Source organism: Nycticebus coucang, chromosome 24, assembly GCF_027406575.1.
Source record: "Nycticebus coucang isolate mNycCou1 chromosome 24, mNycCou1.pri, whole genome shotgun sequence".
NCBI classification, from domain to species: domain Eukaryota; kingdom Metazoa; phylum Chordata; class Mammalia; order Primates; family Lorisidae; genus Nycticebus; species Nycticebus coucang.
The window spans coordinates 32,500,114-32,522,719 of record NC_069803.1 but is presented as its reverse complement, the minus strand read 5'-3'; the positions used below and the strand labels follow the sequence as shown (position 1 = coordinate 32,522,719).

Genomic DNA, 22,606 nt, shown 5'->3' with positions numbered 1-22,606 from the left:
AGTCAAATAATTTTGTCAAATACATGCACCCATGTCAAGGTAGAGAATGCTGCTATCACCTCAGAAAATTCCCAGAGAATTCCCTGCCTCTGGACCCTGGCAGCCCTTGTCTGATTGCCACCAGGACACATCCCTATCGCCACTTGTGGAACTTGACAGAAGGGGAGCCGTCAAGTGTGTGCTGTGTGCCTCTGAGGTCCATCCTGGTCAGAGTGCTCTCCTTCCTTCCCGACTTAGACAGTGATCCCTTATGTCAGGACACGGCTCCGCATCTCCAGTCTCCTGTTGGTCATCACTGGGCTGCTTCCTGTTTGGGGCTTTAATGAATGAGGCTTCTGTGGCCATGGTTGTGCAAGTCTTTTGGGTGTATGTTTCTATTTCTCTTGGATGAATATCTAAAAGTGGAGAGGTGGGTCATATTGTGTTTAACTCATAACAACCTGCCAGACCATTCTCCAGCATGGCTGTGGCGTGTCACACCCGCTAGCAGTGCAGGAAGTGCCCCATGGCTTCCAGCACTCAGTCATTCCCGTGCCAGCTGTTAGAGCGGGCAGTTAACACTGTCCTGTGGTGGGGAGGGGGTTTTTGTTTTTGTTAAGAGATGGGGGTCTTGCTATGTTGCCCAGGCTAGTCTTAAACTCCTAGTTTGTGCAGTCCTCCCACCCAGTCCCCCAGCCAGGCCCCTACATCCAGCTCCTTTGTGATTGGTGTGTGTTTGTTCCTCTGTGGCGAGCAAATTTTAATGGCAGCTTCAAGAATGCTCCTGCCCAAGCCGGCCCTGCACTGCCTTCCCCAGCACCCCTCCCTGGGCACCCTGCATGAGGAACCTCTGGGGCCTACTGCATTCAGCCTGTGACACCAGGCAGCACTGGAGACACAGGGTCCCCCAAGGGGGGACTTCCAGGTCAGCAGAGGCCAGCCCCGTGAAAAGCAGAGGGATGCTTTGGGCCCTGCAGGCTGTCCCGTTTCTGTCTGCTCAGCTCTGCGGTTGAAGTGGGAAGGAGCCTTGGAAAAAATGTAAATAAATGAGTGTAGCTATGTCCAGACTTGATTTATAGATACTGAAATTTGAATTTCACATAATTTTTTTTTTTTTTGTAGTTTTTGGCCGGAGCTGGGTTTGAACCTGCCACCTCTGGCATATGGAGCCAGTGCCCTACTCCTTTGAGCCACAGGCGTCACCCCTGAATTTCACATAATTTTAACATGATTATTCCTTTGATCTGTTTGATCATTTAAAAATGTAAAAAGTGTTCTTAACTTAAGGGCCATATAAGAACAGGTCCTGGACCAAGTCCAGCTGGAGGGCCAGGCTGCCCCTCTCCAGGGGAGCAACGTGGCCAGCTCAGGGGTACTTCTCAGCTACACCAGCTGGCAGGAGAGAGTGCAGCAAGGACCAGACCAGCATGGGGCGCCAGGTGCAGCACTCTGCCTGCCCCAGGAGGAACTGCCTGAGGACGAGGACAGCCAGGGTCAGGGCAGGAAGGGCCTGTGAAACCCCATGCATAGCCTCAGTGCCCCATAGGCTCCACACCCCCTTACTGCCCAGCTGGCTGCAGTGTTTCCTGTTATACCTGGTCCCTTTGGAATATGCCACTGGCATCAGTGTTTCCCTTGCTCCCGGCCACCTCCTTAAGCCTTCGTCCCATTCCTGGCCGGAGGGCTGCCAGGAAGGGGAGCTGAGGCTGGTTTAGGATAGATGCTGGTCCTTGTTGGGAAGCAGCAGTCTGCAGAAGAGTGCTGGACTCACGCCTGCACTGGGAGTGTGGTATCCGTAATACCACCTGTAATGGCACCTGTAATAGCTGTAAGGTCCTCCCAGAGAGCTATAGGGACTACAGGCTCCAACTAAAGTGGGCAGAGGGAAGCATACCCCACATGGAGCCAAGTGCAAGATCCATCCTGACTGGAGGACCCAGGCTTCCTTTTAGGAAGGCCGGCTGCTAGGACAGATTCCTGGTCGCTTGGGGAAGATACTGAGCTCACCTAGCCAATATCAGTGGCCCCTGTCTTGGGAAACTACTGGCCTAAAGGAGGATCTGAAGCCCTGTTGGGTAAGGTATGGGAGGCCTCATGGCTACAGAGGATGGGCCCCCAGACTGGGCCCTGTCCAGGGTGGTCTGGACACTCACAGATGCTCCCACTTCCCTAGGACCCTGTAGTGGGGCCCTTGCAGGTTAAGTATATCTGTTCAGATACTCCAGTGGAGGAAGTATCTGTTCAGATACCTCAATTCCACAAGGTCATTCCAGCTGGTGGTCTTTATTTCACCAGGCTTTATAATTAGCAACCTCTCAAAAATAATGCATTTGTTATTTCCCTCCCATTTCCTGAAAGGCTGGGCCTGTGTTCACTTGCTAACATCTAATTGAGCAGCACAAATCAACCAGCAGTGTTGCCAGGATCCCAGAGAGCCTTTCCTCTGCACCTGTGGTCTTGCCAAGTGCTGGCAGTGCTTCTCAGTCACTCAGCCAGCCAATATTTATTGAGCCCTTAGGATCGATGACATGCTCTTCAAGTCCTCAAGAAGCTTAAGCCTACCAGACCAAAAATGTCTGTTTCTCACACCGGATTTCTTCTGACTCCCATAGCATTGCTTCCCATCCTCCAGGCATCCGTCATCTGCTTCTGCAGCAGGGAACTAGCTACAGGTAGAATCCTAAACATCTGTTTAAAAAAACTTTAAAGCTAACGTATTCTCTCCAACAACAGAGAATGGCTCACCAGCACAGTAACTCATTCTGCAGCAACATCCACCTCCTCTTAATAAATGATATTTTCTTTTCCTTAGGCAGAGTCTTACTCTGTCACTCTGGGTAGGGTGCTGTGGCGACAGCCTAGCTCACAGCAACCTCAAACTCTTGGGCTCAATTAATCCTCTTGCCTCAGCCTCCTGAGTAGCTGGGACCATAGGTGCCTGCCACAAGGCCTGGCTAGCTTTTCTATTTCTAGTAGAGATGGGGTCTTGCTCTTACTCAGGCTGGTCTCCAACTCCTGAGCTCAAGAGATCCACCTGCCTTGGCCTAGGATTCCAGGAGTGAGCCACAGCACTCAGCCTCCTAGTAAATGAATTTTAAAAATGGTCTCCCCAAAAGAGAAGAAAGAGATTACAGAGAACCCATCTAGAACAGGGGATTCCTGACGCAGAGGCAAGCAGCAGCTCTGGCAGCCAGTGCAGTCCTTTCTCTTGGAGGGGCAAATCTGCTTTTCAGCTTTAAGTAAAATAAAAGCCCAATTTCTGGGCGGCACCTGTGGCTCAGTCAGTAGGGCGCCAGCCCCATATACCAAGGGTGGTGGGTTCAAACCTGGCCCCGGCTGAACTGCAACCAAAAAATGGCTGGGCATTGTGGCTGGGCTAATCGGGAGGCTGAGGCAGGAGAATCGCTTAAGCCCAGGAGTTGGAGGTTGCTGTGAGCTGTATGATACCATGGCACTCTACCAAGGGCCATAAAGTGAAACTCTGTCTCTACAAAAAAAAAAGCCCAATTTCTTCCCATTTTGCCTGTTTTTTTTTTTTTTTCTTTTTTTGAGACAGAGTCTCACTATGTCATCCTCAGTAGAGTGCCATGGCATCACAGCAACCTCAAACTCTTAGGTTTAAGCCATTCTCTTGCCTCAGCCTTCCAAGTAGCTGGAACTACAGGCGCCAGCCACAACACCCCGCTATTTTTGGTTGTAGTTGTCATTATTGTTTAGCAGGCCCGGGCTGGGCTCAATCTCGCTAGCCTCAGTGTATGTGGCTGGTGCCCTACTCACTGAACTATAGGTGCTGAGCCCCGTTTTGCCTGTTTTGAAGCCTTATGGTTTTGTTGTTAAAATGGAAGATGAGAGCGAGATTCCTCAGTGTGGTGGACTTGGCCCTTTGACCCAACTCCCCACCTCTGTCTGAATCTATCTGTTGGTTGTGTAGGGAGGAAAAAATTCTTTGCCCCACCCAGGTTAGGTTTTCCATCCATGGGCCCCATAAATTAGACTGGCCAAAGGCAGATCAACAAAAGAAAAACAAATAGAACATTCATTCATTAGCCTATGCACTGCACTTACACAGGGCGGGGGTGAAGGGTGGTGTGGGGAGCAGAGATAGGTGACCCAAGGGGCTGGTCAGAGCTGGGCGCTCAGGTGTGTATATCATCTTAGGCCAACACACAAAAACAGGGGGTTGAGGGCTCTGGGCAGGGGAGGTAAGTTGTGGGAAGGTGTCTAGTCCATTTTGTGATGTTATAGCAGAATTCTACAGACTAGGTAATTTAAAAAGAATAGAAGTTTATTTGGCTCAAACTTCTTGGCTGGGAATGTCATTGGACAAAGAGGGTCCAGCCACCTGTCACTGCTCAGCCAATATGCAGAGACGAGGTTTTAGATTCAAACAAGCTTTACTTGTCAGAAGGCCAGCGATTCTGGAGAACAGCGAGAGTAGCTTCTCAATTCTGTTCTCTGACAAGTCTAATAGTTTTTATAATGAAATACAAGGAAACAAATCTAGAAATTTTTAATTTTATCTGATAGGAAATAACATCAAGGTAGTCTTGTCCTTTCTCACTCCCCGGCCATCTTGGCGGCTGGTCTTGGTTGGGGGCCGTCGCGCATCTAGGGCAGGAAGATGGTGGCTGCAAAGAAGACGAAAAAGTCGCTGGAGTCGATCAACTCAAGGCTCCAGCTCGTTATGAAAAGTGGAAAGTATGTGCTGGGTTACAAGCAGACTTTGAAGATGATCAGACAAGGCAAAGCGAAATTGGTCATCCTCGCCAACAACTGCCCAGCTTTGAGGAAATCTGAAATAGAGTATTATGCCATGTTAGCCAAAACTGGTGTTCATCACTACAGTGGCAATAATATTGAATTGGGCACAGCATGTGGAAAATACACAGAGTATGCACACTGGCCATCATTGATCCAAGTGACTCTGATATCATTAGAAGCATGCCAGAACAGACTGGTGAAAAGTAAATCATGTACATTTTTTCTTTAATAAAACTTGCTAGAGCTTGTTTAAAAAAAAAAAAAAGTAGTCTTCATTCTGACAATGTAAACTGTTTAAACAACAGAAAGGTACTTTCACTTTAACAAAATATCTAAGAGAATCATTTTTAAAAACATATCACCAAAGTAACCTTTATTCTAGCGATATCACAACACCTATTGTCTATGTGTGACTGCCTCCTCCAGTCTGCTGAGACAAATATCCTGACCATCACCTAGAAACCTTAACTAGATAATCACAGGGGAAGGGTGTATGTGGAAGAATGTGAGCTGAGCAGACTGGGTCAGCTGTCCTGCTTCAGCTCAGCTTCTCTGAGGGCTGCTTTTCTGGCTCCAGGAAGCCCAAGAGTGTGGCACCTGCATCTGGTGAGGCTTGGGGCTACACTATCCCCTGGAAAAAAGTCGGAAGGGCAAGAGAGCAGGAGAGGAGGAGCAGGAGAGGACCAAACTCATTTTTATAACAACCCATTCCCTTCTAACCAAGGGCATTAGTTTATCCCTAATGGCCGAATCACCTCTTTTTTTTTTTTTTTGTTTTTTTTGGCCAGGGCTGGGTTTGAACCCGCCACCTCTGGCATATGGGACCGGCGCCCTACTCCTTGAGCCACAGGCACCGCCCCCGAATCACCTCTTAATGATCCTACTTCTTAATATGGTCACAATGGTAATTAAACTTTACTATGAGTTTTGGAGGGGATATTTAAACCCTAATGGAAGGTGACCAGGAAAAGCATGGTAAACAGGGGTTGTTTGGGAAGGTTTGTTTGCAGATGAGAGTCACCGCCTCTCCATTGGTGGGGGATGTTAGCAATTCTCTTCCTTATCTGGGGGAGCTTTTCCTTATATGGAGATAAGAAAGACATTACCTTTAAAGCATAACTGAAGTTTAAGCAAAGAATCTTGTTAGATCCCAGTGGTTTTTCACTTGAATTAATCCAGTACTAAAGAGGTATACTTTCAGGTGGCATATTCTGGTATCCCTCATGTGAACTAAAATAAAATCTTAAGAGTCCCCCTCAGTCGCTGACTGACTTGGCCAACAGGATCCCCTAAAACTGAGTTGCTAGCCACGAGGAAGGAGATCAGACATGCCTCATCATGCCCCCTCCCTTCTTAGAGATGTCCATTGTGACTCATTAACAGGCCTAATGAGGGGTCCTTAATATACACGAAAAACCATTTGGGTCTGGGCATATGTCCTGTAGTTGTCTCTGATTGACGGACCCTTATTATACTCAGCATTCCTTTTCCCAGACCTCTGGTTTATAAGACAGAGCCTAAGTCTTTCAGCCAACTGTCATCTGGAGAATCTTTAAATCCACCTATAACCCATGAACCCACACCTTGAGATATCCCACCAATGAGCAGCACAGGTGGGTGGATGAGCCTTGACCAGGTTTTCATTACAACCTACATCACAGCAGAAAACATCTTTGTACAGTTCTGTTTTGTCCTTTGAAGCTTTCCTTGAAACGTATTTCCCCAGAGTGGTACAAGAGATAACAGGGCACAATCACTTTTATGACTTCTCAACTGCCACTCCACTCTGACTGTGGGTCTGCAGAGTTCTGGCCATGCTTGGCCCCCACAGCCCTGCCAGCGGGGCCTGAAGTTCACTCCTGGCTCCAGAATCCCCAGGATGTAGTGCAGGAGCCAGTCCCCCAGCTGGAGCTGGGTGGGCTATAGAGGCATTTGAAATTTATTGCCCCCAGAGAAGCCTGCAGCTGGAAGGGCCTCCAGGTAAGAAAACAATTTTGAAAGCACACACCAGGAAAACCACTGCACCTGGACTTTTATGACATCACCTGTGGGCAAGTCGGACTTCCATGAAATTTGGCAAGCTTTGCAGCCCCTTCAGCCCCAGACCACCAGGAGCAAACCTGCAGCCCCACGAAATCGGATTTACTGACCCACTGCAATGAGAGAGAGCTTCCCGAGAACAAAGGGAAGGCAGATTCTTGCGGGGTTAGGGAAGGTGCAGTTCAGGTGGACCTGCCATGATGCAGGATCCCACAGGCCCAGACTCAGCAGGTCTGGTCTGGAGAGTGAACCCGTCCAGCTTCCTGGGGACCACGGTGTTGAGCTGTGTGGGAGGCCGTGTCCAGACCTGGGGCTCCACCCTGGGCTGGGCTGGAGACGCTAATTCCTGCTGTAATTTCAGAGGGCAGAGTGTCTGCCGGTGTGTCACTTGGGGAGCGAGGTTTTTCCGAGAGTGGGGGTCGTGATGACACTCGACTGCGGCTGTGTCACAGCCTTGTGGGAAGCAGTGTCTCTGGTTGACTTGCAGCGGGTTTTCTCCGAGAGCCTGTGGCTGAGTCTGAGGATTGATTGGCACTTTCTTGGCGGAAACTAACTTTTACTCTTTAAACTGGTATTTTCAAAGCCACTCCCACCCCCGACTCAGGAGACTGTGCCTACCAGGCGTTGGTGGCTCGCCAATCAGGAGGCAAATCCCAGCTCCCGGGTGGCGTGGGCTTCCTAGGGCTCCAGCACTCCCCGGTGGGGAAGGGACGCCCCACCCCCGCCTCCCGGAGGCCCCTCCCTCCCTCAGACCCCGCCTCCCGCAGATCCCGCCCCCTCCAGGCCCCTCCTCCCGCAGCCCCGTCCCCGCGCAGTGCGCAGGCGCGGCAGTGGCAGCCCGCCGGCTCTGCAGTCCCCAGCGCTGCAGCCGCCGCAGCATCCTCGGCGTCTGCGCGTCCTGGCTGTCCTTCGCCACCTCCTCTTCCTTCACCTGGGCTGGCGCGATGGCGAAGCCTCTGACGGACAGTGAGAAGCGGAAACAGATCAGCGTGCGGGGGATCGCGGGGCTGGGCGACGTGGCCGAGGTGCGGAAGAGCTTCAACCGGCACCTGCACTTCACGCTGGTCAAGGACCGCAACGTGGCCACGCCCCGCGACTACTTCTTCGCGCTGGCGCACACAGTGCGCGACCACCTGGTGGGCCGCTGGATCCGCACGCAGCAGCACTACTACGAGCGCGACCCGAAGGTGAGGCGGCGAGAGGGGGCGGGGGACCGGGACGGGGCTCGGCTCCCGGGGCGGCTCGGGCCCGAGTGCAGGCCTCGGGGCAGCGACTGCGGAGCCACGCGCCCTCCCCGGGAGACGCGCGCGCGGCCGGCGCTGCGGGGCGACCACCCCCCTGCCCCTCCCGCTGTAGTTCTCCCTGGGGTCCGCCTGCTCAGAGCCTCGGCGGGGGCGGGGCAGCTTCCGGCTATCGCCTGGAACCCGGGGTCGGGCGTCCTCTGCGCGGGGTCCGCGCTGGCCGGGGGCCTGGATTCTCGGCCTCCTCCCCGCGGTGCGTTTCCGCAGGCCGCAGCTCCCCGCGCTCCCTGCCCCAGCCTTTTGTTTTCCTGTAACTGTGTGGGAGAACGGGGTCCTGGAACTAGGCCTGCGGGTTGGAAGCGGGGATTTGGTGGCTTTCTGGGGTCTGGGCTGAGTAGAAGAAAATCATTAAAGATGCCTGTTTCCAGCCCGAGGGGCCCTAAGCGCGGAGATTCTCTCTCCGTCTCTTCAGAAGGCTCTGTTTCTGAGGCTCCCATACCTTCCTTGGAGAAATTTACTGCATTAAAGATCCTGGAGATTGTTTTAATAAATGTTACTTCTTTTTATATTTCGCAAAAATTGGTTTAAAATACATTAAAGTCATTTTTAATCACCCATTACTCTTAACCAGGTTAAAACATATAGAGGTGTATGTCCCTTCTCATACTTATGTATTCCTAAATCTACATGCACATTAAAAAACAGAGTGTATGTTGCAGATACAGTCTTGTAGCCTTTCCGTTTCATTCATAAGCTTTGTAACTTTCTCATGGACAGCCTTACAAAGTCAATGAATGTGCCTGGTAGACAGTGGGGTCCGGGCAGTCCCCTATTGCCCGTTTTATTTTGCCCTAGAGAAGAGAGAATTCTGTCTCCCTTCTATACTAAGGAAGAGTGAAACTGGTGAGGAAAGGATACACTTGCAGGCCTCAAGCCAGTTTGCAAAGATTTCATTTGTAGGATACACTTAGGCAGTTGCATTGCTGATGATGTTTTAGCGTATTTTAGTAGAGCATTAAGGTGTACTTAATACAGTGATTGCTACACATTGATTGCCTTTCCAAACTTATTCTGTTTACTCTTTTTTTTTCTTCTTCTTCCTGAAATAGAGATGGTAAGAAGGACAGATTTGGTAGAAAGCCAAGTGGGCCCGTTCACATGTAGTATGAAAACAACATAGAAATGACACTAAATGGGCAAAAAGCTTAAAACAAGGGCTGGAGATGACTTTGCCAGGGAGACTGGCCAGAGGCAGTGGCTCCCCAGAATCCCCTGCGATTGGAAGTGCTCTGGTGCACATCATCTTCATGGCCCAGGCCACTGATGACAAGTAAGCGGCTGTGCACGTTCCTGGAGCTAAACTAGGGCACAGCTCCACACCTTCGGGCTCCTGTTAGAGAGTTTAATGAGATCCTGAAGAGACCAGTGATGTGCTCAGGGATTACGGAAATGACCTTCATAAACAGAATTCGTTACTGAAACAAAACAGGTTTTCTCATCCTCTGAGAGAGGACTGTTGTACAGTCTACCCCAGCTGGAAACCTTTCTCTTAAAGAAACCACACTCCCTAGAATGGAAGACTGCCTATTCTGGATAGGAAGGCCTTGTAAAAGTAGAACATTGGAATTTAAGTGCTTCTTTGGCTAATTTGTGATGAAAATAAGCTCACAGTCCTTTTTCTGGAAAAGTTAACATGTTTGCTGGTACTGAACCAGAAACCTGCCCTGCCAGAGCCTCTGAGGAAGGTGGCCTCTCTGTAAACCTCAGCCCCAGAAATGGCATCAGGGTTGTTCAGCACCTTGTAGATTGTGGTAGTGTGACACTTTATAGCTATAAATAAAATAGAATGCATTTATTTATTTCTGTATTTTTAAAATGTATACAAGACCTTGTGAGTACTGGAGGAAAACTTGGAAAACGAAGCAGAAGGAAAAAAACTGTTAACTCATCTAGTAATAACATTGTAAATGCTGAAAGTTTTCATGTTCTACATCATTTTTCTGTATTGATAGAAACACTTTTTTTTTTTTGGCCGGGGCTGGGTTTGAACCCACCACCTCCGGCATATGGGACCCGCGCCCTACTCCTTGAGCCACAGGTACCACCCGAAACACTTATTTTTATTACATAAAATACTCTCTTGCTGACCCTATTTTTTTTTCGTGATTCTTAGCCCTTTGTTTTTGGTAAATAGCATAAACTTGGAGTGCTGAGAGGAAGATTTTTCAGGCAATCTGCCTGGCAAATCAGCAACTAAAAAAAACCTGGCAAGTCAAAAAATTGAGAGGTTTGTTCTTGGCAAAAGGCAGTGCTTGGTTATAAAGATATTTTGTGGGTTAAAGAAATGAACAGGCAATGGGAAGGTGGAGAGGAAAGTGGGGCCTGAAACTGCAGAGCCTGGGACTCTGCTGGGTGGGGAGAGATGGAGAGACGGTTGCACATGAGCTCAGATTCCTTTTAGGCCTTGGTTTACTGTTCATGCTGTGCAGCATGGGTTGGAAAGGATCTTAACTTCTGTGACCTCAGTTTTTTCGTCTTTATTTTTGAGACAGAGTCTCACTCTTTGGCCCTGGATAGAGTGCCATAGCATCATAGCAACATCAAATTCCTGGGCTCAAGGGATCCTCTTGCTTCAGCCTCCCAAGTAGCTGGGACTACAGGCGCCTGCCACAATGCCCAGCTAGTTTTTCTGTTTTTAGTGGAGGCGAGTCTGGTTCTTGGTCATGCTGGTCTCAAACACCTATGCTCAAGCAGTTCTCCCGCCTCATCTTCCCAGGGTGCTACCATTACAGGTGTGAGCCACTATGCCCTGCCATTTTTTCATCCTTAAAATGAAGGGAAATGATAGTTGGGCATTGTGGCGGACACCTGTAGTCCCATCTAATTGGGAGGCTAAGGCAAGAGAATCGCTTAAGCCCAAGAGTTTGAGGTTGCTGTGAGCTGTGACGCCACAGCAGTCTACCAAGGGCTACATAGAGAGACTCTGTCTCAAAAAAAAAAAAAGGAAGGGAGTTGAGCAAGTAATCTATTTCTGAGGTCCCTTGCTATTCTAAAATGCTAGGGTTTTGTGTTTGTTATAAAATGTTTCCATTTTATGTTGACATTGTAAGATGTAACCCCAAAAGTTTCAAATACGTAGAGGGCCTCTGAGAAAGTTGAGGTGAGACTGAGGGCAGGAGACTGCATTAAATTCAGGTGCAAGGTCAGAACACAAATGGGAGACCAGAAGTCCTGGCAGCCAAAGTAGATGGTGCCCCGTTACAGGAGTCATAGGGTCCCCACTGTGATGGCTACCCTGGGCAGGAGTGGGATTTATTCTGTGGGTCTTTGTGAAGCAGAAGTTATATGTTGTGGGGTATGGCCAATCTGCGCTCTGCAGTAGATGGAATAATCAGTTTTCCGTGGCTTATTCCTATAAGCTCTTTGTGAGACTACAGCAGTAGATTAAGGAAAAGTGGCTCTACCACGGAGCCCAGACTGCTGTCCCAGATATTCCTAATACAGTGATCACAATGAATATGATTAATCTTGTGGTTTGACTGGCCCCAAGGATTAGAGGAAGGTGACCTGGAGCTGGGTCATGCAGCCTGCTGCCTTGTGACCCCACTCCTGTGGTTCTGTCTTAGTTAGTGGTAGAACCACTAATGGTAGAATCTTTTTAGCACTCCCAGTTGTTCTGGGTATTTTGTGTAAGGTGGACTATGGTAGCTAATTTTATGTGTCAGTGTGGCTGGACCATAGGGCCCTTATAGTAACATTATTTTGGATGTGAATAGGTCTCCGTGTGGGTTTTTTTCCCCCCACACCAACCAGTTCTCCCATTGTCAGTGGACACTGACTGGGTGCCCTGCAGTGCAGCTCATGCGATTCTGATGCTGTCTACGTGGAGTTGGCCTCAGGCCCACAGGACTGCCCCACCTCAGGTGCCAGTCACAGGTCTGGGCCTCTCTTCTGACTTCTGAGCAGATTTGGGGATTTGCTGAGTGGCTCCCCAAGCTCAGGGAGACGCTTAACTAGTATTTATCAGTTCATTGTGAAGGATGTGCTGGAACAGCCAGATGAAGATGTACAGAAGGGATGAAGATGTGCAGAAAGAAGCCATGGGGGTGGCTGCTGGGGCTTCCTTCCCCCGTGTGAGTCCCGTGCTCCCCACACATCCCTGTGTTCACAGTCTTGGAGGGAAGCTCTCTGGCCCCCTTCTTGGGGGTTTTATGGAAGCTTCATTGTTTAGGGATGATAAATGAAGTCTTTGGCCATTGGTGATGAAATCCACCTCCAGCCTCTCTCCCTTCTCTGGAGGTTGAAAGTGGTGGTGGGAGGGGTGGGCCTGAAAGTTCCAGTCCTGTTGTCACTAGGTTGCTTCCCTTGCCAACCAGCCACCATCCTGAGAGGCTTGTTAGGAATAACAAAAGACATTCTTTCCATTTTCATAGCTCTTACCACTTACAAGGGTGTTAGGAACTGGGCCAGGGAGATCAGATGTGTCTGTCTTACCAGGTCACAGTATCTAGGCAGCCTAAGGCCTTGTGAAGCAGCCCCTGCAGCCAGCTGCCCCGTATCCAGCAGGCCCTGGACTTGAGCTCCCCCTTGAGCCAGTCCCACATTCTCTCTGTGCACAAGCCTCACTGTCCTTTCTCTTCCCTAGGGGACCTGAATCTGTGGGGGCAGGGAGGTGAGTGACCCTAAGGACCATTTGTGTCTAGGGAATTTCATAACTGACTTCACGCCTGTATTTCAGCCATGTTTAAATGCTTTTTTTTTTTTTTTTTTTTTTTTGGATTTTTGGCCGGGGCTAGGTTTGAACCCGCCACCTCTGGCATATGGGACCGGCGCCCTACTCCTTGAGCCACAGGCACCGCCTAAATGCTGTTTTTTTTAAAACTTTATTTTACAGACTCCCAAAACTTTTGCAAGAATAATGCAAAGAATTCTTAAACACCCTTCACCTAGACTCCCTAGATGTTAACGTTCTGACATATTAGTTAGGTCATTTTGTCTTTCTATATAAATTTGCTTTTTCTCTGAAACATGAACATAAGTTGCAGCCTTGTTGCCCCCTCACCCGTAGAAACTTCCCTCCATAAAGCAGGGAAATTCTGTTCCACAACCAGAGAGTGATCAAACCCTGGACATTCACATTTGCAGTGTGGTGCTGTCACCTGCAGAGCTTGTTCAGTGTCACCAGCTGTCCCACTGATGAGAAGTACAAATAAATGTAAGTATACACTTACAAAGCATATGAGTAGTGGGGCCAGGTGTGCTGGCACAGTTGTTAGTCCCAACTATTTGGGAAGCTGAGCTAGGAGGATTGTTTGAGCCCAGGAGCTCCAGGCCAGCCTAGGCCCCCATCTCTAATTTTTGTTTTTTTTTTTTTTGTAGAGACAGAGTCTCACTTTATGGCCCTTGGTAGAGTGCCGTGGCCTCACACAGCTCACAGCAACCTCCAGCTCCTGGGCTTAAGCGATTCTCTTGCCTCAGCCTCCCGAGTAGCTGGGACTACAGGTGCCTGCCACAGCACCCGGCTATTTTTTTGTTGCATTTGGCCAGGGCTGGGTTTGAACCCGCCACCCTCAGCATATGGGGCCGGCGCCCTACTCACTGAGCCACAGGCGCTGCCCTCCTCATCTCTAATTTAAAAAAAAATACAAATTAGAAAATTTAGAGAACTCTGAAAGTCTCATATTATACCTATAATTTTTTTATTTCATTAAACAAAGCGAGGCTTTAAGCCATTTAGAAACCCACAACAGTCTAAAACCTGAAGCAGATAAACCCCAGGAGATGGGACCTGGCTTTCTCTCTGCCTTACATAAAATAGAGTTCTTAGGAAAGATGAAGGGAAGAGTTGAAGTTTAGAAAGATGATTAGACAACAGAAGAGGTAACCGTGCCTTCATTTGGATCTCGTAGAGTAGGGATGACGTGTCATGTCATTTTGGGTGTAGCTAAGTGGCTTATCTCAGCCTTCAAGCATTTAAAATGAAAGACACAAGCAATTAGTCTGTTTAAAAACACCTCCTAGTTATAAATACTTTGATGCTTTGCTGTGGTCCAGGTCACTTTATGTAAGTTGATTAGGGCCTGGCTTGTCCTTGCTGATAAGGAAAAGACTTCCATTATCTATCTCCCAGTGCTCTGGGTTGGGAATGAGCAGGCTTTACATGGAGCTTAGCCACATGGAGGCAGGGGACAGTGGACAGTGAAGATGGAAAGTCATGGAGCCCAGAAGGGTAGGTTTCCTGCAGAACTGACGATCTTTAAGATCCCCATAGGTTCTTAAGTTGTATAATTGCTCTATATTTTATATTTTCAAAAGTTTGACTGAGCAAACAGACTTGTGTTCTCGTCTTGGGAGAGAAGTGAAGAGAAGACCCTGGATTCATGTTGGGAAAAAGGCTGCCGCTTCCAGCTCAGCACCCATAGTTCATTGGCCAGGGTGCCAGCCACACACACCGGAGCTGGCGGGTTCGAACCCAGCCCCGGTCTGCCAAACAACAATGACAGCTACAACCGAAAAATAGCCAGGCATTGTGGCGGGCGTCTGTAGTCCCAGCTACTTGGGAGGCTGAGGCAAGAGAATCACTTAAGCCCAAGAGTTTGAGGTTGCTGTGAGTTGTGATGCCACCGTACTCCACTGAGTGCAACAAAAGTGAGACTCTGTCTCAAAAAAAAAAAAAGAAAGGCTGCCACCTCCTCCTGTGGGGGAGCCTCCCAATTCATGCATGGGCAGGTAACCTGCAGCCTTCTGGTCCTTAAGTTCAGCCTTTTGGGTGAATCCAAATTTTGCAGAACAGACACTTTTATTAATAGGGAGACAGCAGAGAGAGAGATGTAGCATTTTTTGCCTCCTTTGGTGCTTAAAAACGAAGAATCTGATACGAGAAGGCCACAGGTCCCTGCCCCGGGAGCTGTTCTGCAGGTGACCTCCCCGCAGCGGGACACCCTCAGATGCGGTCGGGTGTGGCAGGTGACAGGCCCACGACCCTCTCAGCATTTTTCCTCTTGGCCTCGGTTCCCACTGGAAGATGTCTGAGGTACACTCCTGGACAGGCTGGGCATCCACCCAGAGACTGGTGGAACGTCGTGTTCTGGCCTAGAGCGGGGTCAGTGGTACGTGTCCCTGTGTCATGTCAGGCCCAGCTTTGCCCTGTCCACAGTGCCCAAGCAGCAGGGATAGGCAGTCTGCCCTGGAGCATGTGGGCCCCGCAGGGGGGCAGCTGGTCTGTGGAGGTGTGACTTGGACAGAATTGGGGCAAGAGGAGAGTGCCTGAGTTTTCCCGGGCATGAGGTCCTTTCAGACCAAGCTGCCCACATGTCAGCCCTTTATTTTGGTGAAAGTGACCCCTTCACCCTCTCTTTGTTTTGCTGTCTTGAATGTTAGAAAAATTTGTTCTTTTTCTACCAGGGTGTTTAGACACTTCTGCTAATTGCAAATCCTTTCAGGAAAGGGAAACAACTTTGGAGATTTTTCCAGGCCCCATCCTATTTATCTCCATTGTTATAAAGAACAAAATTAAGGCTGTACCTATTGCTACTAAACTCTATTTTTGGAGAGTCCGTTGACCCTGCAGATGTCCTTAGATCAGTGTGCTGAGTAATGTTTGTGTTGAACATGCCGTCATCTCTCTGTGCAGAGCTCCCTGTTCATGCTTTCCCATGATTTGCCGGGTGCGTAGGCTTTGCATGTGATAAATAACCCCAAGTAAAGAATAATGGAGGCTGGGTTTAGGCCACTCAACACTTGTTATGGTCACCTTGCAAGAGAGGACTGTATAGGAAAGAGGAAGGGCTTCTCATAGTGCTGTCCTTCAGCTGAAGCAGATCACAGTCTACAGGGGAGAGGAAGCTGGCACTGCCTAGGTGGCCCAAAGTACCGGCACTTAGACAAAGCCCAGGCCTTCACAGGGGCTTTTCCAGAACTGCCATCTGCTGATTTATTTGGATCTGCAACTCACCTCGAAAACACGTCTTGGGAGGAGAACCAGCCCCTGTGAATCCAAGCCTGTCCCTGTGTCCTCCAGGAGGTGGATTTGATGTGGGTATTTGGGAGGGCCAGCACTGCCTGGTAGGGGTGGGGGCGCATCTGCATTTCCCCAGGCTGCTCCTGCTGCTCCTCCAGCTGGTGCTCTCACTCTACCATCTTCAGGGAAAAACGAAGTCCACACATCTGAGGAAATTATGCAAGTTCTCAAAAGAAGTTGCAAAAAACCCCAAATAATAAAACATGCCACAGTCCCCACGTCCAGAGCCTAAGGCGGAGCAGGGCCCTCACAGTGCCTTGGGGCAGGAGGCTGAAGAAATATTTGCAGAGCCTGGATGTGTGCATTAGACCTGGACAGTAAATTAAAGATACTGCAAGCCTCTAATCCAGGCCCCCGTATTTCATGCCTCAGTACCATCCCTGACAAGTAGAGACAGTCAAGCTCTTGGGAGATCAGCTGTTAAACTTCTTTCCCACAATGCTGGTTAGGTAGGAGTTAGAATAGTTCAGACTACGACAGCTTTGAAAATACACATCTACAGTTGAAAGCAAAGGAAAACATCGTATTCATATTTCTGACCTGTCTGGTTTTTATAAGACCTCTGGGGGAGAACTCCAAAAGCAGATGTGTGGGGAACAAACAGGCCTCGTGTGTAAGTAGGAAAGAGGAAACTAGTGTGTTTGAGTCTCAACTCCTTGTGTTTCTCAGGGCTGGGTCTGCGGGTCTCAGTGTGTTTCACCCTTGCCGTGAACTCTGCTTGCTGAGGCCTCTTCTGTGGGAGGGGCAGGTGCTCTGAACCTTTGATAAATCGGTTCGAGTGTCGCGTAAATGAAGTCCAAGGTGACGAGAAGTCAGCTGGGGGCAGGTGCTGCTGTGTGTTTCTGTGATTTGAAGGATGCCAGAATTTGGGTAGTGTGCTCAAATGATCAAAATCCTGGCCCTCTGTGGGCCAGGATCAGCCCTGCCTCCTGGAGTGAACGAACAACGCCTGAGGCAGTGTGAACATCTGTCCCAACAGCACAGTCAACTGGGGGGCGACCCTTGAGGGTGTGCAGTGCCCTGCTGGTTCTGGACTTTGACCTCCGAATCCAGCAGCACCTCCTGCCTCCTCCCTTGTGCCTGTGGTGGTCTCCCGGTGGTTCCCTGTTCCTTTCATCCTTTGTTATCTATTGGAGTTCTTCTGCAAGGAACATTTGTTCCCCTTCCCTATTTTTTCCCAGTCCTCACTTCTGATGGCTCAGTATGGCAGCCAGAACCTTTTGGACTCTGAGCAACGGCCACTCAGCGTCCAGTGGCTCTGGGGACTGTGGGGAACTCCCAGGTGCCTGGGAGGGCTGTGTGCTGGTGTCCTTGTCAGTGCACCTCACTACTGCGGGGCTGGAATGCAGCACAGCCCCAGAGCCAGCCAGCAGGCAGCAGGCAGGGGCCGTGGGCACCTGCTGGCTGCACTGAAGCTCACTGAAGGCTGGGAGCTGTGCTTAGGGCTCTGTGTGAATACTTGAAGATATTTCTGACCTTACTGGGTTGTTGCAGGTGTGTAGGAGACATGAAGACGTAACTTGCCCACAGGCACACTGCTGGTGAGAAGCCAAGCTCAGTTCAGACCTCGGTCTGTCTAGTTCCGGGAGCCTTGTTCCCAGCCACTAGACTTGTCCTGCACCCCTACGTTAGTTTCTGTTCACTTGGGGAGTGAAGAAGGTCAGGGAAAAGAGTGCTGTGCTTTGGATGGGGCCCCTGGTTGGCTGGCAAGTGAGCGAGCCCATTCTTTGCACTTGCGGTCAGCGTGAGTGAACACCCTCACTGGGTGGTTTTTTTTTTGTTTTTTGTTTTGTTTTTTTTAAGAGACAGAGTCTCACTATGTTGCCCTGGGTAGAGTGCCGCAGCGTCACAGCTCATGGCAACCTCCAGCTCTTGAGCTTAGGCGATTCTTTTGCCTCAGCCTCCCAAGTAGCTGGGACTACAGGCGCCCGCCACAACGCCCGGCTATTTTTTTCTTGCAGTTTGTCCAGGGTCGGGTTCCAACCCACCAGCCTCGGTATATGGGGCCGGCGCTCTACTGAGCCACAGGCGCCGCCCTCTCTCTGGGTGTTTTGTGACTCCCTTCCTTGCCATCATCTTCCTAACGTGTGGGGCTGGAAGGAGAAATCTGAGATCCTTTCTTTTCCTCCTCAGCGCATTTACTATCTTTCCCTGGAATTCTACATGGGCCGCACGCTGCAGAACACCATGGTGAACCTGGGGCTGCAGAACGCTTGTGACGAAGCTATTTATCAGGTACGGGCAGGCTGACTGCTGGGGGGCTCAGGGGCCTGGAGGTTTTACTTCTGCGCTGTCTAGGAACGTGCCTGCGCTCCCCTCTTGGAGCACGGTGGGGTGTCCGTGGGGGAGAGAGCAGGATCGGTGGGGGGAGGGCATGCCAAGTGCAAGCACTGGGTTGGATGCCATGCCCAGGCGTGAGGTTTCTAGAACCCTTCGCACCCCCACCCCGGGGGCAGACTGAGAACACTAAACCACGAAAGTGGCTGGAATTAGCACATTTCCACTCACTTTTCACACCTCTGGGTTCTTTCCCCAACCCCTAAGATAGTCTGTGGAGCTCGTCCCACCACAGAATTGCCCTGATCAGAATAAAAACTGCATTTCATTAGTTCTTCATTGGTTGTTCATGTTGGACTTAATTCTCTCGTGATCCCCTGCAGTCTGGCAGAGGTGCTGCGCTGCTGCCACTCAGTCTGATCTGTCTGCCCCCACACAGAGGGTCTGGGCAGAGCTGTCCCTCCACCATCTGTGCTTCTGTGGGTTTGGGTTTTTTGGGGGGCAAGTCCAACATAGTTGAGGTGGCTTGGTGTGGCCAGAGCCTCCTGTCTGCCCCTGAAGGATGCCATGAAGATGTGTCTGGAGCACAGAGTGGCACAGCCAGATGGGACAAAAATCTCTCTCCTCAAACAGGAATCTATGCTCAAAGTTACCTAATGAGACAGAAGTTACCCCAGCCCGTGGTCTGTCTGCTGTGTGTTAGTGCAGGGTGTCCGTGCGGAGCTCCGTGCACACACTGTCCCAGTGCTTACTGCCTTCTGTAGATTTCACAGTTGCATGCATAGTAACAAATGTTAATTTTTTTTTTTTTTTTTTTTTTTGTAGGACACAGAGTCTCACTGTGTCGCACTCGGTAGAATGCAGTGGCATCACAGCTCACAACTCAAACTCTTGGGCCTAAGCGGTTCTATTGCCTCAGCCTCCTAAGTAGCTGGGACTACAGGCGCCCGCTAAAACGCCCAGCTATTTTTTTTTTTTTTTGTAGAGACAGAGTCTCACTTTACCACCTTCAGTAGAGTGCCATGATGTCACAGGACTCACAGCAACCTCCAGCTCTTGGGCTTCCGCGATTCTCCTGCCTCAGCCTCCTGAGCAGCCGGGATTACAGGCACACGTCACAACGCCCGGCTATCCTTTGGTTGCAGTTCAGCCGGGGCTGGGTTTGAACCCGCCACCCTCAGTATATGGTGCCGGTGCCCTACTCACTGAGCCACAGGCACCACCCTGCGCCCAGCTATTTTTTATTGCAGTTGTCATTGTTGTTTAGCTGGCCCAGGCCAGGTTCAAACCTGCCACCCTTGGTATATGTGGCTGGCACCAGTCCACTGTGCTACAGTTGCCAAGCCCCACATGTTAATTTTTGAAACTTTTTTTCCATATGGTTCTCAACATATGGTAATGATTTTAGAGGATGTTACACCACAAATTTGCAATAAGTTTATAATTTTTATAGTATAAATAGTGTGTTAATTATAGAAACTTAGAAAATAAAAGTTAAGAATGTATCCTTTTAAATTTTGTACAATTTTTTTGGCTCGGTGCCCATAGCTCAGTGGTTAGGGCACCAGCCACACACACCGAGGATGGTGGGTTGGAGCCCAGCCTGGACCTGCTAAACAACAATGACAACCGCAACAGAAAAATAGCCAAGTGTTGTGGCAGGTGCCTATAGTCCCAGCTACTTGGGAGGCTGAGGCAAGAGAATCACTTAAACCCAAGAGTTAGAGGTTGCTGTGAGCTGTGATGCCATGGCACTCTACCGAGGGCAACATAGTGAGACTCTGTCTCAAAAAAAAAAAAAAAAAAAGAAAAGAAACCAAGACCTGAAAATGAAGAGGCATCCTGTGCTACTGGCTTGGCTGACTTGACGTTACTAAGGTTTTGGTACTTCCCAGGCTGATCTGCAGATTCAGCATAATCCCTATTTGGCTTCTTTGTACTCACTTTTAGGGTGAGTCACTTTAGGGTGACAAACTCACCCTAAAATCAATATGGAAATGCAGGAGACCCGGAATAGTCCAAAAAATTTTGAAAAAGAGCAAAATTGGAGGACTCACACTTCCCAATTTCAAAACTTGCCTCAAAGTGGTCGACACCAAGATTGCAGTCTGGCTCAGACAGACCAGTGGAGGAGAATTCAGAGTCCAGAAATAAATCCTCAGATTTGTGGTCAATTGCTTTTTCTTTTCAGTTAAAAAATGTGGCAAAATCACATAACATAAAAAAAATTACAAGCGTAACCATTTTTAAGGGTATAGCATGGTGGCATGAAGTGTATTTATGTTGTTCTGCAACCACCACTGCCTCCCATCTCTAATCCTGGTGTCTGCCCCAACCGAAAACTCTGTACCCACTAAATTGTGACTCCCCATTCTCTGCCCCCCTGCCTCTGACAGCCCCCATTCTACTTTCTGGTTTTCTTTTTCTTTTTTTTTCAGACAGTCTCATTTTGTCAGCAACGGGGGCCTTGTTAAGAGTGCTGTGGCGTCTTAGCTCACAGCAACCTGGAACTCTTAGGCTCAAATGATCCTTTTGCCTCTGCCTCCCAAGTAGCTGGGAACTATAGACACCCACCACATGCCTGGCTATTTTTAGAGACAGGGTCTCGCTCTGGCTCAGGCTGTTCTCGAACCTGTGGGCTCAGGCAATCCACCCTCCCCTACCTCCCAGAGTGCTGGGATTACAGGCGTGAGCCACCATACCCGGCACTTAGGAAGTTTTAACTACTGGAAACTTTTCATTTCCACGCACTGATTTAACATTGAATTTTAACATTGGATTTTTAAGTCTAAGCTAAGCAGACTCTTAACTTTAGCTTTTGGTAGAAACTTACAAGACTTAAACATCTTTCAGCCTATCATCTGAGGGACAGTGTTAAGTAACATTAACGTGCTGCTTCTGTTTTTGTTTGCAGTTGGGATTGGACTTGGAAGAGCTGGAGGAGATAGAAGAAGATGCTGGCCTCGGCAACGGGGGCCTGGGCAGGCTGGCAGGTAACCGTACCTGTCCAGGACAAGCTCCGCTGGCCCGTGGGCTGGGTTGGTGGCCGTGTGGTGAAGCCAGAGTCAGGCATGTTCCTGGCCCCCACCTGTGAGGCTAAATCGACTTCCCTCAGCATGGACAGGCCTGTGTGTTCTTCACATTGAATCTTTAAGAAACACACATGTTCTCTTTCATACAAAAGGGCGCTTCATAATTATCATGAAGATCAGACTTGCCTGCATTGGGTGAGCTGGTGCTGGGAGGGGTTCCCAATGTGCTGACCACTTTCCAGGGTCCAAAGGTCAGGAACTAGGAGAAAGACAGGGAGCGAAACGTGACTCATGAGCATGGCCCTGCTTATGGCTGGAGTCCTCATGCTGACACAGAAACCAGACTGCCCAGGAGCATTAGAGCCACTGCTCTCAGCCACCACCCCCTCACAGCACTGTGTTCGAGCACACATCTGTTTTGTTATTGTTTTCTCTTTTAAGTATTCTTACCGGCCTTTTTGGAGAGAGGGAGCAGTAGAAATAATAGCCCCAGTGAGATTTGATTTCACTGGATGGCCTGGCCCCGGCTCTCTTTTGAGAGTTACGTTTTTGCAAAGGGAATTCATGCCCTAAAATTTATCCATGGGGGACAGGTGTTCTTAGGTTTTCAAATTTAAAGTTAAATATTCCAGAATTATAAATGCAACAAGTTTTTCTCACACAAACCAGCATGTGAATCTATATTTAAAAATTCAGGCTGGGCATAGTGGCTCACCTCTATAATCCCAGCACTTTAGGAGGCCAAGGTAGGAGGATCATGTGAGACGAGGAGTTCAACAAAGTAAGATCTGTCTCTACAAAAAATTTTAAAAATTAGCCAAGTGTGGTTGTGCACACCTGTAATCCCACCTACTTGAGAGGCTGAGGTGGGAAGATTGCTTGAGCCCTGGAGTTCAAGGCTACAGTGAGTCGTGATGACGGAACTGCACTGCAGCCTGGGCAGCACAGTGAGAACCTGTCTCAGTAAAGAAGTGAAAGAAAAATTTCACCCACCTCTGGCTGTGAAAGGCAATGTGCCTTCCACAGGCTCCTCAAACTCAGGGCTATGCTGTGGTTCACAAAGTGCACTGAACCCAGGCCTGCCAGGCTGTGGCCCCCTTCCCTCCCTGAGGCCGTCTTGGGGGCTGAGAGCAGGAGGCTTTGGTCCTTGGCAGCCCTGCAGGACAGTGAGCTGTGAGGGTCTTCAGCCCCCTCCACACCCCCAGCTCCGTGACATGCACCTGATTTCTGCTGTCTTCCTACTTTGGCCCTTAAAC

The 22,606-nt window shown here is 49.5% G+C and overlaps 1 protein-coding gene and 1 pseudogene across 3 annotated transcripts in view; both read left to right on the top strand.

The window, feature by feature from the left end:
- The first annotated feature begins 4,535 nt into the window (after positions 1–4,535).
- On the top strand, positions 4,536–4,979 carry LOC128576352 (60S ribosomal protein L30-like; annotated as a pseudogene). The gene has a single exon (XR_008377354.1). The product of XR_008377354.1 is annotated as a 60S ribosomal protein L30-like (transcript).
- Positions 4,980–7,608: 2,629 nt separating this feature from the next.
- The window catches only part of PYGB (glycogen phosphorylase B), a 36,631-nt gene continuing 21,633 nt past the window's right edge, over positions 7,609–22,606 (top strand). For both annotated transcript variants that reach the window (XM_053578214.1, XM_053578213.1), the window contains exons 1-3: positions 7,609–7,967; positions 18,175–18,276; positions 21,233–21,311. In XM_053578214.1, the coding sequence (XP_053434189.1) occupies positions 7,725–7,967; positions 18,175–18,276; positions 21,233–21,311 (424 nt within the window). In that variant the 5' untranslated portion in view covers positions 7,609–7,724. The remainder of the gene's footprint in view (positions 7,968–18,174; positions 18,277–21,232; positions 21,312–22,606) is intronic.